The 16,491-nt window shown below is 38.6% G+C and overlaps 1 protein-coding gene across 1 annotated transcript in view; it reads right to left on the reverse strand.

The window, feature by feature from the left end:
• Positions 1–273: 273 nt before the first annotated feature.
• Positions 274–16,491, reverse strand: part of TMEM144 (transmembrane protein 144) — a 53,670-nt gene continuing 37,452 nt past the window's right edge. The window contains 4 exon segments of the mRNA XM_066360181.1: positions 274–369; positions 11,770–11,823; positions 12,776–12,803; positions 15,410–15,506. Coding sequence (XP_066216278.1) covers positions 274–369; positions 11,770–11,823; positions 12,776–12,803; positions 15,410–15,506 — 275 coding nt within the window.

Genomic DNA, 16,491 nt, shown 5'->3' on the forward strand with positions numbered 1-16,491 from the left:
TATCTTTAGAATCTAATTCCACTGGGAGATAGTTCTTCCCCCATCACCACTACGCCTGTCTTCATAAATAGTTCATTAAATTTTTTTTTCATTTTTATACTTAACTGAAAATCAGTTTTTCTTCATTCTCACACTTGTGGGGAAAAATCATTTACCCACCGCGAGATGAGTTGAAATCCATTTGCTGTACGAAAGAAAATGAGCACTGCTCTCAACATAATCTGGCTGGTGTCCAGTAGAGGCGTTCTCTTGAACACTGCTGCCACCTGCTGGTCATGTGATTGTTAGATTTTTAGAAAAAGCCGTGCATAATACTCCAGTCAAGATGATGCAAAATGCAAGTATCATTAATAGTTAGTTTTGCTGACCCTGGATAATAAAAAAGAATAACTGTAATTAAGGACACTGGAATCAAACACGCAAAAAGCACAGACTCTCAAGATTACTAGGGACCTTACTAACCGTCTTCCTCATCCACCTATATTCTGTTTTGCTATTTCTGTAAAAAATCATACAGGTTCCCTTGAAAACCCACAAGATCTTTGCTAATTCACCTATTCAGTAAATACAGGTTGGCTCCTCCTATACATCAACATGTGCTGGGGTTACAATATGCAACAGAAAGAGCACAACGTGCCCTTAGCCAATCAGATCATGTGGGAGACAAATCGATCAAATAATCACAGAAAAGAATGTCACAACATGGGAGAAGTGTTAATTAGACACCAACCATGCTTGTTTCTGACTGTTATAAAAGAATTTTAACGAAGTGGTTTGGTGATGGTGAGTTTCTACCTATAAGTATCAGCGAATTGGGCTGGGAAAGAGGGCAGCAGGTAGAAATTCCAGGTAGAAAGAATATTATGGGCAAAGATCTGTTGTAAGAAAGCATGATCCTTGCCAAGGGCTGAAGGAAGGTCAGTAGGACTAGAGCAACGAGAGCTAGGTGCAGCAAGGTGGCTTTGGAAGGCTATGGGCCTGAGCCACCAGGGATCTAGTGTTATGCGTTTGAGTTTTATTTTTCTGAGCAATAGAAAAACATTAATGATAAAGCCTACACTTTTTTTTCTTTTTTGTTTTTTTACAATGGTGAACAGATTGAAGGGGGCCAGATAAATGGAAGGAGACCAATAAAGAGGCAACAACTAGTCCTCCAGGAGAGAGAGAAAAGTTCAGAGAAGTATGTGGAGATCAATCTGAAGGGTGAGGAAGAAGCAGACAAGTTTGGCTTGTCCAGCTATGTTGGGCGCACAGGTCACAAAGATGGGGAACAGCTGAGAATCTCTTTTGAAAGTAGACAGTCCATCCTTAGATTAACAAAGAAATATCTTCCTGTTAACTAGAAATATTCTATTTCCTATACGTTCTATCTCTAGTGTGTACAAACAGGTCAATTCTAATCTCTCTCCCACAAGAAAATCCCTCAAACATTAAAAAATAACTGTCTCATATCCCTGAAGCATATTTTCTTTTGGTTAATATTTTAGCCTAGTTGACCATTTTCTCATATAAATGGTTCCAAGTTCCCTCTCAATCCTTGCTGTTTCCCTCTGAGTGATTGATTGCCAGGTTGTCTATGTCCCTCTTTAAATATAGTTCTCAATATTGTAAAGAGAGGTTTGAACATCACGAAGTAAAACATGATTAGTGCCTCTCTAATTTTTTAGATATATGGTCTAAAATTACATGGTGATCTCCTGACAATCAAGTCATATAATACTATTATTAACTTGTGTCAAGATTAATGCCAATTAATATATAGTTCAAATACAATACAATTCTTTTCAACTTAATAAAGAACTGGGTTAGAGTGGATTAATTTGTTTGTCTGATGACCAGAGAGGTCTATGTAAATTGGGTTGAAGCCAGTTGTACTGTCTGATTCACTGTGAGCATTAACACTACCAGAAGTTACTCTAATACAAGTTGTACAAGTGAAAGACAGTACTACAAAGCCTTGACAAGTACAGATCAACACACACACACACACACACACACACACACACACACACACATTAAGGTTCCCTGACATGTTTTTTTATTTAGTTTTAAATACAGTAACCTTTACCTACATACCAGTACTGGTGCAGAATGGGCACTGTATAAATATTTGTTTAAAAAATAAATATACTCATGTGATTGCTAACTGTACTTTAAACAATTTGAAGTGATTATTTAAATAAGAAAAAACTGTAGGCCCTCAGTTGTCAGTATTTTACAATATAATTATGTGCCTATTTTGGTAAGTTTTCTATTTTATTGCCTATGTAGAGAGAAGAATAATGTTCTCAGGGAATAAAATAGTGTTCCCCCTTTAAGGTCAAGATTCTGCCAAACTACCTAGTCTCCTAGAGGAAAAAAATTGCTTATATTTGGGTAATAGTTTTCCTTGGTCAAAGGTGAATGTTAGCTCTTAGAAAGCTCACACTAGCATTCTCCCCAAAGCAAAAGTTTTTTTAAATTTTTTTAATTTTAATTGACTGTGTTTACATAGATTCTAGTCCCCCCCCCCCGAACGCATCCCCCTCCCCCGTGTTCCCCACAACCTCCCCCTTTCCTCCTCCCCACAACACCCTCCCCCCTTCCCTCCAGGATTTGCTTTTCTGCTCTCTATAATGTTGTGTTATGTGTGTATAATTTCACCAATCTCTTTCCCTTCTCTGATCCCATCCTCTCATCCCCTTTCCCTCTGTCCCCTGTCCCTCTGGTCCTGGTGACCCCGCCTCTGTCTCTATTTCGTTTCTCAGTTCACATTGTTCATTGGATTCCTCAAATGAGTGAGGTCATATGATATTTTTTTTTCTCTGCCTGGCTTATTTCACTTAACATAATAGTTTCCAGATCCATCCATATTGTTGCAAAAGGTATGATTTCCTTTTTCAAGGCCCCATAGTATTCTATTGTGTATATGTGCCATAGCTTTTTAATCTGCTCTTCCACTGACGGACACTTGGGCTGTTTCCAGATCTTAGCTATTGTAAACAACACTGTCATAAACATGGGGGTGCATTTCTTCTTTTGAATCATTGATGTGGTGTTCTTGGGATATATTTCTAAAAATGGGATGGCTGGGTCAAAGGGCAGTTCTATTTTTAATTTTTAATTTTTTTTACAGTGACAGAGAGTCAGAGAGAGGAATAGATAGGGACAGACAGACAGGAACGGAGAGAAATGAGAAGCATCAATCATTAGTTTTTCATTGTGACACCTTAGTTGTTCATTGATTGCTTTCTCATATGTGCCTTGACCGTGGGGCTGCAGCAGAGCGAGTAATCCCTTGCTTGAGCCAGTGACCTTGGGTCCAAGTTGGTGAGCTTTGCTCAAGCCAGATGAGCCCGCACTCAAGATGGTGACCACGGGGGTCTCGAACCTGGGTCCTCCACATCCCTGTCTGACGCTCTATCCACTGCGCCACTGCCCAGTCAGGCCCATTTTTAATTTTTTGAGGAATCTCTGTACTGTTTTCCACAGTGGCTGCATCAGTCTGCATTCCCACCAGCAGTGCAGGAGGGTTCCCTTTTCTCCACATCCTCGCCAGCACTTATTCTGTGTTGTTTTGTTGATGAGCACCATTCTGACTGGTGTGAGGTGATATCTCATTGTGGTTTTAATTTGCATTTCTCTAATGATTAGTGATGTTGAGCATTTTTTTCATCTGTCTATTGGCCATCTGTATGTCCTTTTTGGAGAAGTGTCTATTCATTTCTTTTGCCCATTTTTTGATTGGATTGTTTATCTTCCTGGTTTTGAATTTTACAACTTCTTTATAAATTTTGGTTATTAACCCCTTATCAGATGTATTGTCGAATATATTCTACCATTGTGTGGTTTGTCTTTTTATTTTGTTCATGGTGTCTTTAGCTATGCAAAAGCTTTTTAGTTTGATATAGTCCCATTTGTTTATCCTGTCCTTTATTTTCCTTGCCCGTGGAGATAAATCAGCAAAATATATTGCTGCAAGTGATGTCAGAGAGCTTATTGCCTATGTTTTCTTCTAGGATGTTTATGGTTTCACCCAAAGCAAAAGTTTTTAACTTGAATTGTTGAAATAGCGATTGATATTTTTTAAAAATCACCTTATTCTTTATCTGGGGATAGTTACTGACCTACTAGTGTTATGGTAATGATCCCCTGCATTGGTATTACTGTAGACAGACTGACTAAAAAAAGGTGTGTTGCTAAAAATGTAAAATATTTATATGTTTAGGTTAAAATAGCTAAATATAAAATTCTAATACTTCCCCCAAAGGAACAGATATCAGATATAAAAGAATATCAGAAATACAAAGCATCCAACTGGAGCACTGATGGCATTAAACAAAATAAAATCACTGAATTCTTCCACACAAAAAAAGTGCTTGCGTCTTGGATTAAGTTCTTACTGCTGTAGATTGTAAACTTTTAAATATGTGTCTTCCAAAATCCAATTAAAAAACGGGCAAAGGACCTGAAAAGACAGGTCTCCAAAGAGGATATAGAGATGGCCAATACACGTGTGAAAAGATGTTCAATGTCACTAATCATTAGAGAGATGCTAATTAGAACTACAATGTGATATTACTTCACACCAGTCAGAATGGCTATCATCAGTAAGTCAACAAACAACAATTTCTGGTGAGGGTGTGGAGAAAAGGGAACCCTTCTGCATTGTTGGTGAGAATGCAGACTGATACAGCCACTGGGGAAAACAGCATGGAGTTTCCTCAAAAAAATTAAAAATGGAACTGCCTTTTGACCCAGTGATCCCACTTCTGAGAATATAGTTTAAGAAACCTGAAATGTTAATTCAGAAGAATATATGCACCCCTATGTTCACTGCACTATTGTTTACAATAGCCAAGATCTGGAAACAGCCCAAATGTTCATCAGTTGATGAGTGCATATAAAAGCTGTGACAGATTTACACAATAGAATACAATGTGGCTGTGAAAGAGAAGGAAATCTTAACTTTTGCCATAGCATGGAAGACCTGGATATTATTATGCTAAGTGAAATAAGGAGTCAGAGAAAAACAAATACCATATAATTTCATGTATATGTGAAATCTATTAAATAAAATGGAAACAGAAGCATGGATACATGGAACAGACTGACAGCTGTCAAAAGGGAGGAGAGCCCTGGCTGGCTGGCTCAGTGGTAGAGCGTCGGCCTGGCGTGTGGAAGTCCCGGGTTCGATTCTCAGCCAGGGCACACAGGAGAGGTGCCCATCTGCTTCTCCACCCCTCCCTCTCTCCTTCCTCTCTGTCTCTCTCTTCCCCTCCCACAGCCAAGGCTTTATTGGAGCAAAGTTGGCCCAGGCGCTGAGGATGGCTCCATGGCCTCTGCCTCAGGTGCTAGAATGGCTCCAGTTTCAACAGAGCAACACCTCTGATGGGCAGAGCATCACCCCCTAGTGGACTTGCGAGGTGGATCCCAGTTGGGCACATGCAGGAGTCTGTCTCTCTGCCTCCCTGCTTTTCACTTCAGAAAAATACAAAAAAAAAAAAAAAAAAAAAAAAAAGGGAGGACAATTGGGGGACGGGGCTGGATGGATGAAAGAAGGTTAAAGAAATAGCCAAAAACATATATACAGAAACATAGACACAGACAACAGTGTGGTGACAGCCAGAGGGAAAGGAAGGCGGGGAGAGGTAGAGGGGGGTAAAAGTGGGGGAATGGGATGGAGAGAGACTTCGGTTGGGACAAAGGGTGCACAAGTCAGTGTGTAGACAATGTTTTATTGATTTGTACACTTGAAACCTGTATGGTTTTGTGAACCAATGTCATCCCGATAAATTAATTAAAAAAAAGGAAATACATTTTCTGTTGTTAAAAGCAAAAAAAGCAGATCACAAAACAGAATGTGTATTATAATTATACTAACTTTATTGTACCAAGACTGGGTTATCTGTTCTGATTATAAAGTAACAAGTTTGTTAAGAAATTTTGGGAAATCTAGAAAAGTATAAAGAAGAAAATAAAAAGCATTATACTCTTATAAAAATGTAAGTAAATAAAATAAAGATATGTCTTCGAGGGTTCCTTCAAGACATAACTGATAGGACCTAAAAGTCATAAAGATAAGTAGTTTACTTTTGTTTTACTCTAGGGTTTTGTGTTGTTTGTAAGAAAAATAATTTTTTAAAATTCGGATAGAATTTTGGGTTCAGTGTTTAGTTGATAACTTCTTTTTAAACTTGTTGGCATATAAAGTAGTTGAAACTGTCCTTTAACTCAGTTGTCAAGAGGTCTCTGGATACCCTTCAAGCTTCGTTTATAGACAGATTCATAAATTTTTTTAACTCTAGGAAGGTCATCAAAACTCACTCTTTGCTTTCAGCTTGGCCCTCCCTCTTCATTTTTACATACACACTTGGCCAAACTTTGACACTTACTCTCAATTCCAAAAGGAGTTCCACTGGGATTTTATAGGAATGTCACTGAATGTAGCCGGGAAGAACTGCCTCATAACAGCAGTAAGATGCTACGTCAGGAACAGGGTGAGTTTCCCATTTGTTCTGGGTTTCCTTTCAGTCCTTTTGTAAATGTTTATGGTAAAGTAAAATATTTTAGAATTCTAGCATACTTCTTATTAATTATTTTCATATTTTTATCATCATTGTAGGTATTAATAGCATTTATTTTTCACTTTTTAGTTAATTATCAGTGGCATATTGGAAGAGTATTTATTTTACATTTATGCTATATTTCAGCACCTTACTAAATAGTATTATTGAATTAAGAGAATTTCATAAATTTTTAAAGAATATAATATATATTGAAATGACAATTTTTGCATTTTATTTCTATACCTGTTTTTCTTATTTCTTAATGTTATATTACCACATTGGCTAAGATCTTCAGAAAATACTGAATAATGGCAGTCATGGAGAAATCTTTGATTTCCAACTTATAGAGAACTCTTTTTTATCAGTTTTATTGAGGTATAATTGATAGAGAACTCTTCTGTTTCATCTTACAGTGGTACCTTGAGATATGAATTTAATTCGTTCTGTAACCAAACTTGTAAGTCAGTCAACTTGTATTGATATATCAAACTGCCGATACTGGTCCCCTGCGCCAACATGCCAACTAGCCGCAGCTTCCCGAATCACGATTCATATCTCGGAATTTCGCTTGAATCTCGAACAAAAATATGGACCGAGTCACAGCTCTTATCTTAAAAAATTTATATGTTGGTCTGTTCGTATCTCAAGGTACCATTGTTGTTATTTATTTGCTATTGTTTTTTGACGGACATCTTTTTTTTCTTTTTCTTTTTTTTTTTCCTGTATTTTTCTGAAGCCGGAAACGGGGAGAGACAGTCAGACAGACTCCCGCATGTTCCCGACCGGGATCCACCCGGCACGCCCACCAGGGGGCGACGCTCTGCCCCTCCGGGGCATTGCTCTGTTGTGACCAGAGCCACTCTAGCGCCTGGGGCAGAGGCTGAGGAGCCATCCCCAGCGCCTGGGCCATCTTTGCTCCAGTGGAGCCTCGGCTGTGGGAGGGGAAGAGAGAGACAGAGAGGAAGGAGAGGGGGAGGGGTGGAGAAGCAGATGGGCGCCTCTCCTGTGTGCCCTGGCCCAGAATCGAACCCAGGACTTCTGCACGCCAGGCCGACGCTCTACCACTGAGTCAACTGGCCAGGGCTGACATCTTATATCTAAAGCTTCCTCTTATTTGTTGCTTTACTAAGAAGTTATTTTCTTAATTAAAAACTGGTTTTTAATTTTAGTAAATTCCTTTTGAATATATGTTATCACATAGTTTCCCTGACATTATAAGTTACATTAATTCATTTGCATAGTGTGGGTCAAATAAGTTTGCAAATATGATGTATGTTTGCTCACTTACAGTTTGCATTGGGTGTGGGGGACAGGCTGTAAGCAGGCAGGGTCCTTATAGCCTAAGGCTTAGTTTTAAGACAGCCTTTCCCACCCTTTTAATCCTAAAATCTTCTCAACACTAAACTTTTCCCCACACCCTTGACTGTTGCATGATGTGGGGTGGTGCACTCTTATGAGTAATTCCATTTATGCCTCAGATAAGTGGCTTTGTATCAGATACCTCCTTATTTGTATACTGGCTTAAAGATTTTGATTTCTACACTATAAAATGGGGCAGACTGGGGGCTCTCTCTCTCTCAGTTCCTGAAATTATCATTGCAGAGGAGCAGCAGCCAAGATGGCAGAGTGCTGAAGGAGAAGACAGTTTTTGCAGAGTCTGTGCAGAGAGAAGGAGATGGGGAACAGAGGTGAATAAGGCTGGTGAGGTAGAAACCTTTAATTCTAGGAAACTCAGATGAGTCAGTGGCTTTGTTAGCCCCGAAGAGAAAAGGAAGTGTTTTCCTACTGTGTGTATTTCTCGCCCGCCAGGTGCAAGCTAGGATTAAATGTAAGGGCCCACCAGATCTTGGTTTCGTTGTTTCATTACCGTCTGTCCGAATCAAATTCGAACCTGCACAGGCCAGGCAGCTCTGATGGTGGCCATGGCTACTGGCTTTACACATAGTATGAACTACTCTTGCATTCCTGAATTAAGTCCTACTTGGTTGAGAGAGAGAGAGAGAGAGGGAGAGAGAGAAAGAGAGAGACAGGAAGGGAGAGAGATGAAAAGCATCAGTTCATTGTTGTGGCACCTTAGTTGTTCATTGATTGCGTTCTCATATGTGCCTTGACTGGGGCAACAGCATAGTAAGTGACCCCTTGCTCAAGCCAGTAACTTTGGGCTTCAAGCCAGCGACCATGGGGTCATGTCTAGGGTCCCACACAAAGCTGGCAACCTTGAGCTCAAGCTGGTGATCCTGTGCTCAAGCTGGATGAGCTTGCACTCAAGTGGGTGACCTTGGGGGTTTTGAACCTGGATCTTCAGCATCCCAGGAGGACGCTTTATTCACCACACCACCACCTGGTAAGGCAAGGCTATCATTCCTAATGGTTCCTCCTTGTAAAGCCAGGAGGCAGGGCTAGGGCCATTATCACAGCAGCCCGGCTCTTGCAGGTTCGCATTGGATTCAGACAGTCGGTAAAGAAACAGCGGAGCCAAAAACTGATGGGCCATAGTCTTTAATCCTAGCTTGCACCCGGCGGGCAAGTAAAAATACACACTAGGCTCCAAAACCCAGTCACATTCAGTGCTCACAAAGCCACTGACTTATCCGAGTTTCCTAGAATCAAAGGTTTCTAGCTCACCAGCCTTATTCTCCTCAGTTCCCCATCTCCTTCCTTATCCCAGATACAAACTCTGTACAAACTGGTATCTCACTCAGCACTCCACCATCTTGGCTGCTTCTCCTGGCCTACTCCACGTGGCCTCCTTCTGCTCTGCTCTCTCTTCTAATCATCCCAGGAACCAAGAGCGCAAGTTCCTGCTTCGTCCCCATTTTATAGTGTAGAAATCCAAACTCTTAATCCAATATACAAAATAGGGAAGTCTCTAATACAGACACTTCTCTGAGGCATGATTGGATTGTACCGCCCCACATCAAAACGGGTGGGAAAGGCTTAATCCCAAAACCAAGCCCCAGGCTACAAGGATTCTAACTGCCCACAAAGACACACATTAATATCACCTGGGCAATGGCCTCCTCGTGGGCAGCGCCATCTTTAACAAAGTGAGCATAATATGTTTTATCTGCCCAACACTCCTCTGTTTGGTCTGAGCTGTCTTTTTAAAGATATCTTTAAAAAACCTCTTTTTGAATGTCTTTTAGTATCTTTGTAGAGCACTCTGAGAAATTAACACTAGGCTTAATGGTTAGAGATTCTTTCTCTCAAGGGAGTTCTTATATCTATAAGAACTTTTAATGCAGTATCATTATTAATGTAGTAGTGAACAAAATCATTTTCAAATGCTTAAAATAACTTTATTCTTACTTTATACTTCTTTATACTTTAATTGCAAATAAGCTCTGATCACTAACTCGTGATTTTTAAGGCTTCAATATGTTATACTGAGTAATTGCAGCACTCCACCCCGTTGGGAACTACTAGTTTCACGTGGAAAAAACTTACTCTAGACACAAACTCATGTCAAGAGGAAGAGGGGGAGGCCTGCCAAGGGAGGCAAAGAAGACCTCCTGAACTTTCTTCTCCCTTAACAGAGATAATAGGATTACAAGAGAGGGAGGCCAGGTGATAAGGGGAAAGAATGACTAATGGCCATTTTGCTAACATGGAGAAAGGGCTACTTTAGGTCAGTACCTTATTTATCTTTTGCTTATTAACAAGCACAAAGGAAGGGGCAATCTAGAACCTCTAGGCTAATTTTCTAAAGCCAGTTCGCATGCATTCCTTTGTGTCTGCACAAAGGTCACCCACTCTCACAGTTTCTTGGTGTTTGCATCCAAGAGACATTCACTCAGGGCTTTTAACTAAAGTTGTCCAATCCAAGTCATAGAGGGTTTAAGGTTAGATGGGTGATTCCCTACAAGTAATAATTCTGAAATGGAAATCATTATCCTTTGTGAGACAGATGAAATATTTGCAAAGAGATTTACAGCGTGTTATGGGCATAAAATTATTTTTGTGGAAAGCAACCCTAACTAAAATAAATGAGAAACATATGCATAAAAGTAACTTATGAGTCTATAAATGTCCTAAGTTGTCTTGTGTAGTTAAAAAAATTAAGATCATGGTCCAAATATCTTTAAAACACATTCATTTCATCTGAGAATCTTACTTGTTATCAAATTATGGCTCTCTAAATCAAAACATTTCACTTAGAATTAATGAAATGATTTCTTAAATCTAAAAATGGAATAATCATTTTAAGGATTCACCAGGGACAGTTCATTTCATGGTTCCCAGAGATTAATAACATCAGATCTTCTTAGAACCAGGAATTATTTGCTATTACAGCTGCGTATTAAGACAGAACTATTATGTCTATGATGCCTTGGGATAGTGTCTAAGTCACCATCAATTACACTTGGGAGGGAGGAAGGAGGAGTCACTTATTACTGTACTGTTTTCCTGTAAAGTGGTTGGTTTGAGATGGAGTTCTTTGGGAAGCAGAGGAAGCCGTAGAAATATCTATTTCCATATTTCATTGGCCTCAGGAATACTTTAATCTTTGAGATTAAAAAAATCTTTTATTTGTTAATCTACCATATTTTACACAAAATTAAATTTCCCTCTATCATATTTTATTGGATTATGTAACCAAATCTCTTACGGAAATATAAAGTCAACTAAAGCATTTTTCCACTGGGGTTTGGGGTAGAGAGAAACATGCTCTATAGTAATTATCATATTTTTAGTATTTTCTTTCCAAGTTAGGGATTAAAATCATCTTGAACATCTGACCTGTCAACTCTATTCATGTGTTTTTGTACTAGCTTTAAAAGTTACATGCAGTTTTCAGAAAACAACACAAATATAGTATTAAATACTTTTCATACATAAATCTACACATTTTAGAACTCTTCCCTTTCTTGTACATACCTGTATTTCCTTTTTTTTTTCCAGAGACAGAAAGAGAGTCAGAGAGAGGGATAGATAAGGACAGACAGACAGGAACGGAGAGATGAGAAGCATCAATCATCAGTTTTTCATTGCAACACCTTAGTTGTTCATTGATTGCTTTCTCATATGTGCCTTGACCACGGGCCTTCAGCAGACTGAGTAACCCCTTGCTCGAGCCAGCGACCTTGGGTCCAAGCTGGTGAGCTTTTGCTCAAACCAGATGAGCCCGCGCTCAAGCTGGCGACCTCGGGGTTTCGAACCTGGGTCCTCAGCATCCCAGTCGGCGCTCTATCCACTGTGCCACCACCTGGTCAGGTCATACCTGTATTTCCTTAAACATGAAGACATCCCACAGTGCAGCTATAAATCCTGGACCCTTAAAAAAAATGAGAAATTCAATTAAATTGGTTATTTTTCTGTGACTGTACTCGCATGGTAAATTGGAGAGCTAACCTGACACTTTAATCAAATAACTTCTTTATTGTAAAAGTGATATAACAATATTGTCAAGAAAACAATCTTAGCCTTAACTCAACATTAAGTTAAATTAAGTAACATTGGGTAAAAAAAAAAGAATTTTAAATTTTTGTTTATGGTTTTCATTTTTATCATAATGATATTATACAAATTTGTGCCATAGAATGCTTTTCTTTAATGTGATCTATTTATAATAAACTATTTTAATAAAAAACTAGTTTTATTTTTTTTCTAGTGAACTAGTTCCTTATGGGACTAGAAATAACATTAATTGGAGAAAGTGTATGAAGAAATTTATAACTTTCTCTGGCATGAGCTAATCTTATAACTGAAGAAATTTTGGTATGTTCTTTTAGACCTGACAAATATGTACATATGGAAGCAACATGTATTTTAAATTTTTAAAAAAACTGATACTACTTCATCTAACATTAAAGTCTAATAAAAAGTAAAGATAGCATTATGTAACAGAGAAAAACCATGGAAGGAAAAATAAACAATGGGTTTGTGAACAGGAGACAAGGACATGAATACAATAATATAAAGGAAATGAGAAGAAAGGCGATGGGAATAAAAGGATGATTGTGCAATTTAAAAACTTAAGCTCTTAAAGTCTATTATTTTTTTAGCCGGGAAGGGAAAAAATAGGCATTTGAATTCAGCATGGTTTTTGTAGAGAAGATGTATTGCATTAGCATTTATATGATTCCATTTCAAGCTGCACAAACTCTGGTAGTTTCAAATAAACAATTTCAACATGCTTTTCCCCTCCTGCACTCCTCCAAGTCTACGTGACTGGGTCAACAGTGTCTGACTCCACTCCTGGCGTGTGAGCGAAGCAATAAAAATACAGTATTCTCTGTCAGCATCTGGAAAAGCCTACATCAAAAGAGCCAGAAAATTAGGTCAAAGAACTCCCTGATATCAATGACATAGGTCCTAAACCTCAAAATCCAAACTAAACAAGAAGCATCTGGGTGCTTGAGGCAGTTCTATACTGAGTGTGGACAGGACGGAAGAAAGCAACAGAAGAGGGGATATAATACGAATATCATCATGCCGTTTGCTTAAGAATTTTACCCTCTTTAATCAGAAAAGTAATTTCCCTTCACAGTACATGGTGGAAGATAATACCAAAAGGTATCATTGACCTTTGTGACTTTTTGGCTAATGCTTTTCTAAATATTTGCTCAGACAGCACCCAAAGTTTATTGTGACAAGTAATGTGGTTGTAGGAAGTGGGTGCTTTGCTAAATGCAAACATAAGTGAAAGTGTGCACAGACTCTGATTCAGGCAAAGGCAAACTAATAGGAAAGGCATCCTGGGTAAGAGCCATAACTATTTTGGCGATTGAGATTGTATAGTTTCCTTTTGTAAATTCATACAAATTACATTTGTAAATCAGTCCTTAAAAACAAAATGAGCTTGAGCCATCCTGAGAACCTGAACCTTCTGGGTAAGGTTGAATTCAGCTTTTAGACTTATAGGGAGGACTTAGAGCAGAGGTAACAAGCCTTTCCTCAAGATATGTGGGTATCCCTTCCTTCCTTCCTTCCTTCCTTCCTTCCTTCCTTCCTTCCTTCCTTCCTTCCTTCCTTCCTTCCTTCCTTCCTTCCTCCCTCCCTCCCTCCCTCCCTCCCTCCCTCTCTCTTTCCCTTCCTTCCTTCCCTCCTCTTCCTCCTCCTTCTTCTTTTTTGCTTATTACTTCATTGATTTTCAAGATACTCATAGTCTAGTCACCAACAGATACATAAAAATGGAAATATATGTATATAGAAAATACAGAGCTGCTGAGATTAGGAAAAATGTACTTTTTTGATAAAATAGGAATGACTATATAATTATTGAAGCTGATTGATGGGTATATTTGAAATTTTCCATTAGAAAAAGTTAAAATTCAAAAATAATCTACTCTGCTCAGCAAATAAAATCGAAAAGAATGTAGGAGCCTTGAGGACAAGGCCTGAATGTTTTCTGCATGTGGATAAGGTGGTCTTAAATAGAGTAACAAAAGTAAAAACCAAGCGAGAACCTAGTGGCAATAAGGACCTATTACTTCATCTCTCAGCAGTATGTGTCCTTTCCAGGTAATAATCCTCCAGCACCAGAGGAAGCTACACTGCCTGGTGGGGTGACTGTGCTTCTGTCACAGGGGTTCAAGAACAATCCTGTCGACAGGCACATCTCCAAATGCCTCAGTGCCACTCCACTGACCCTCTGCCCACACCCTAACTACCTCAGCAGTTTGTGTCACTGAATTCGGCTTTCATGTTTTACACTACATCTTTACCATAATTTATTATACAAGAAATAGTTGTTGCAAAAACATTTCTCTGTCGACTATAAAAGTTTGTAAAGAATATTATTTATTGTTGTTCAGTCTCCCTTGTAAAAGGTCCCATATGATAAAATCTGTTTAAAGCATCCTTAGTTAAGGATAATATCATAGTATGCTGTTCTATGCAAATTTATTTTTAAGCATTTAACTGGTAAGCTTTATATACCATTGCCTATTCTATCTCCCTGTGTTATATGGTCACTTCTCGCATTAAACATCCCCAAAATGTTGAGAAACAAAGCCCTTTATGGAAAGATAAGTCTATTCTAATGATGAGGACTTAACCCTAAAAAAAATCCTTATAACATGTTTGGTTTTGATAACATTTTTCCCAGCAGAGATTAAGAATGTCAAAATGTGCCTGACCAGGTGGTGGTGCAATGGATAAAGCATCAGACTGGGATGCAAAAGACCCGGGTTCAAACACTGAGGTCACCGGCTTGAGTGTGGGCTCAACAGCTTCAGTGTGGGGTCACCAGCTTGAGCATGAGATTCAAGACATGACCCCACGGTTGCCGTCTTGATCCCAAAGGTTGCTGGCTTGAAGCCCAAGGTTGCTGATTTGAGCAAGGGGTCACTTGGTCTGCTGGAGCCCCCTGGTCAAGGCACATATGAGAAAGCAATCAATGAACAACCAAGAAGCTGCAACTAAGAATTGATGCTTCTCATCTCTCTCCCTTCCTGTCTGTCTGTCCCTCTCTCTAGCACAAAAAAAAAAAAGATAAAAGTCAGATGAAGCAAATTGTATTATGTATGCTACAATAAATGGCGTTATCCAGAGACAATACTTTGATTTAGCACTTTTCTAAAAGCTTTCTTTAAAAATATTGAAGTTCCAAGTAAGAAGAGGAGTAATAAGTACTTTCTATCTCACAAGACTGCCATGTGATTCAAGTGTGATAATATATGCAAAAGCATTTTATATTTAAAAATTGTTATATGGAGACAGATATTGTTATAAATAGTAAGTATTCAAAACGGCAATAGGTAAAATGACCAAAGATTGCATGAATCTTTTATACTAATTGTCCTCTTAAAAAAATCAAATTCCATAAGAGTCTTCAGTGATTCACTAAGAATGCTTCAGAAAAATTAGATTGACATTTGAAAAACAAAAATTTGGAAAACAAAACTTCAGCTACTTACAGCAGTGACATTGGGAAACTGGCCACAGCGCTGAGAGAGTGATTAGCTATGAACCAACAGCAGGTAGCTATTGCCCAAAGTACTCCTGACAGAAATCCTGAAACACACACAGAGACCACACAGGTAACGAGTCATGTTCCTCTCTTGAAAATTCTCACTCTAGATTAGGCATTATTACTAAAACACACATCAGTGCATTCCTATCAACGTTATTGGCCAACATGAACTTTTGAGGTATGCTTTTATGATCATTTTGAAAACCAACTGATTTCTCTTGACTGCTGTGGGCATAATTATGAATCCTTTCACTTTATTGACATGAATAAAGTACCCAAAGTAGTCCCTGAGCGAAGACTGGGTAGTGGAGAGGGGCCGAGGGAAGACACTGGACCTGAACATGCTCTGCAAACACCATTGACTCTAAAGCACTAACATCAAATATGAGAAATTCAGAATGATGTTTATAGCCAAGGGAAAAAAAACTCCTAGAATTTGTATAAATATACCAGCTAAAAATTTCATGATAATTTAATTAAGACTTCAATAGTTTACCATTTTCTATAATGGTATAGTGGTTATAGAGGCACAGTTTGGCTTCAATCTGGCACTCAGAAATGAGTGTGACATATGCCGTATTTGTTCTATGAAAATTTTACTTGTGGACTTTTATTCCAAATTTAATTGTAGCAAAATCATAAATTAGTGAGAAATCATATATATATATATATACTTTTTCCATCATGCCTACTGAATTAAATTCAAAAGCATGTGCATTTAACATATACCTTTTGAGCTCTAAAACTATTTTTATTTACTTTTTGGGGAAAAAAATGTGTGCTTTCCCAAGTGTCTACAGATTCCTATTCGTTGATACTTAAAAAAATAAATAATGCCTTGGCCTTTTAACTCAGTAGTAGAGCGTTGACCCAGCATGTAGATGTCCTGGGTTAAATTCCTGATCAGGGCACACAGGAGAAATGCCCATCTGCTTCTCCATCCCCTTCATTCTCTCCCTCTTCTCTCTCTTCCCCTCCCTCAGCCATGGCTCAGTTGGTTTAAGCAAAGTTGGCCTCAGGTGCTGA

Source organism: Saccopteryx leptura, chromosome 1, assembly GCF_036850995.1.
Source record: "Saccopteryx leptura isolate mSacLep1 chromosome 1, mSacLep1_pri_phased_curated, whole genome shotgun sequence".
NCBI lineage: Eukaryota > Metazoa > Chordata > Mammalia > Chiroptera > Emballonuridae > Saccopteryx > Saccopteryx leptura.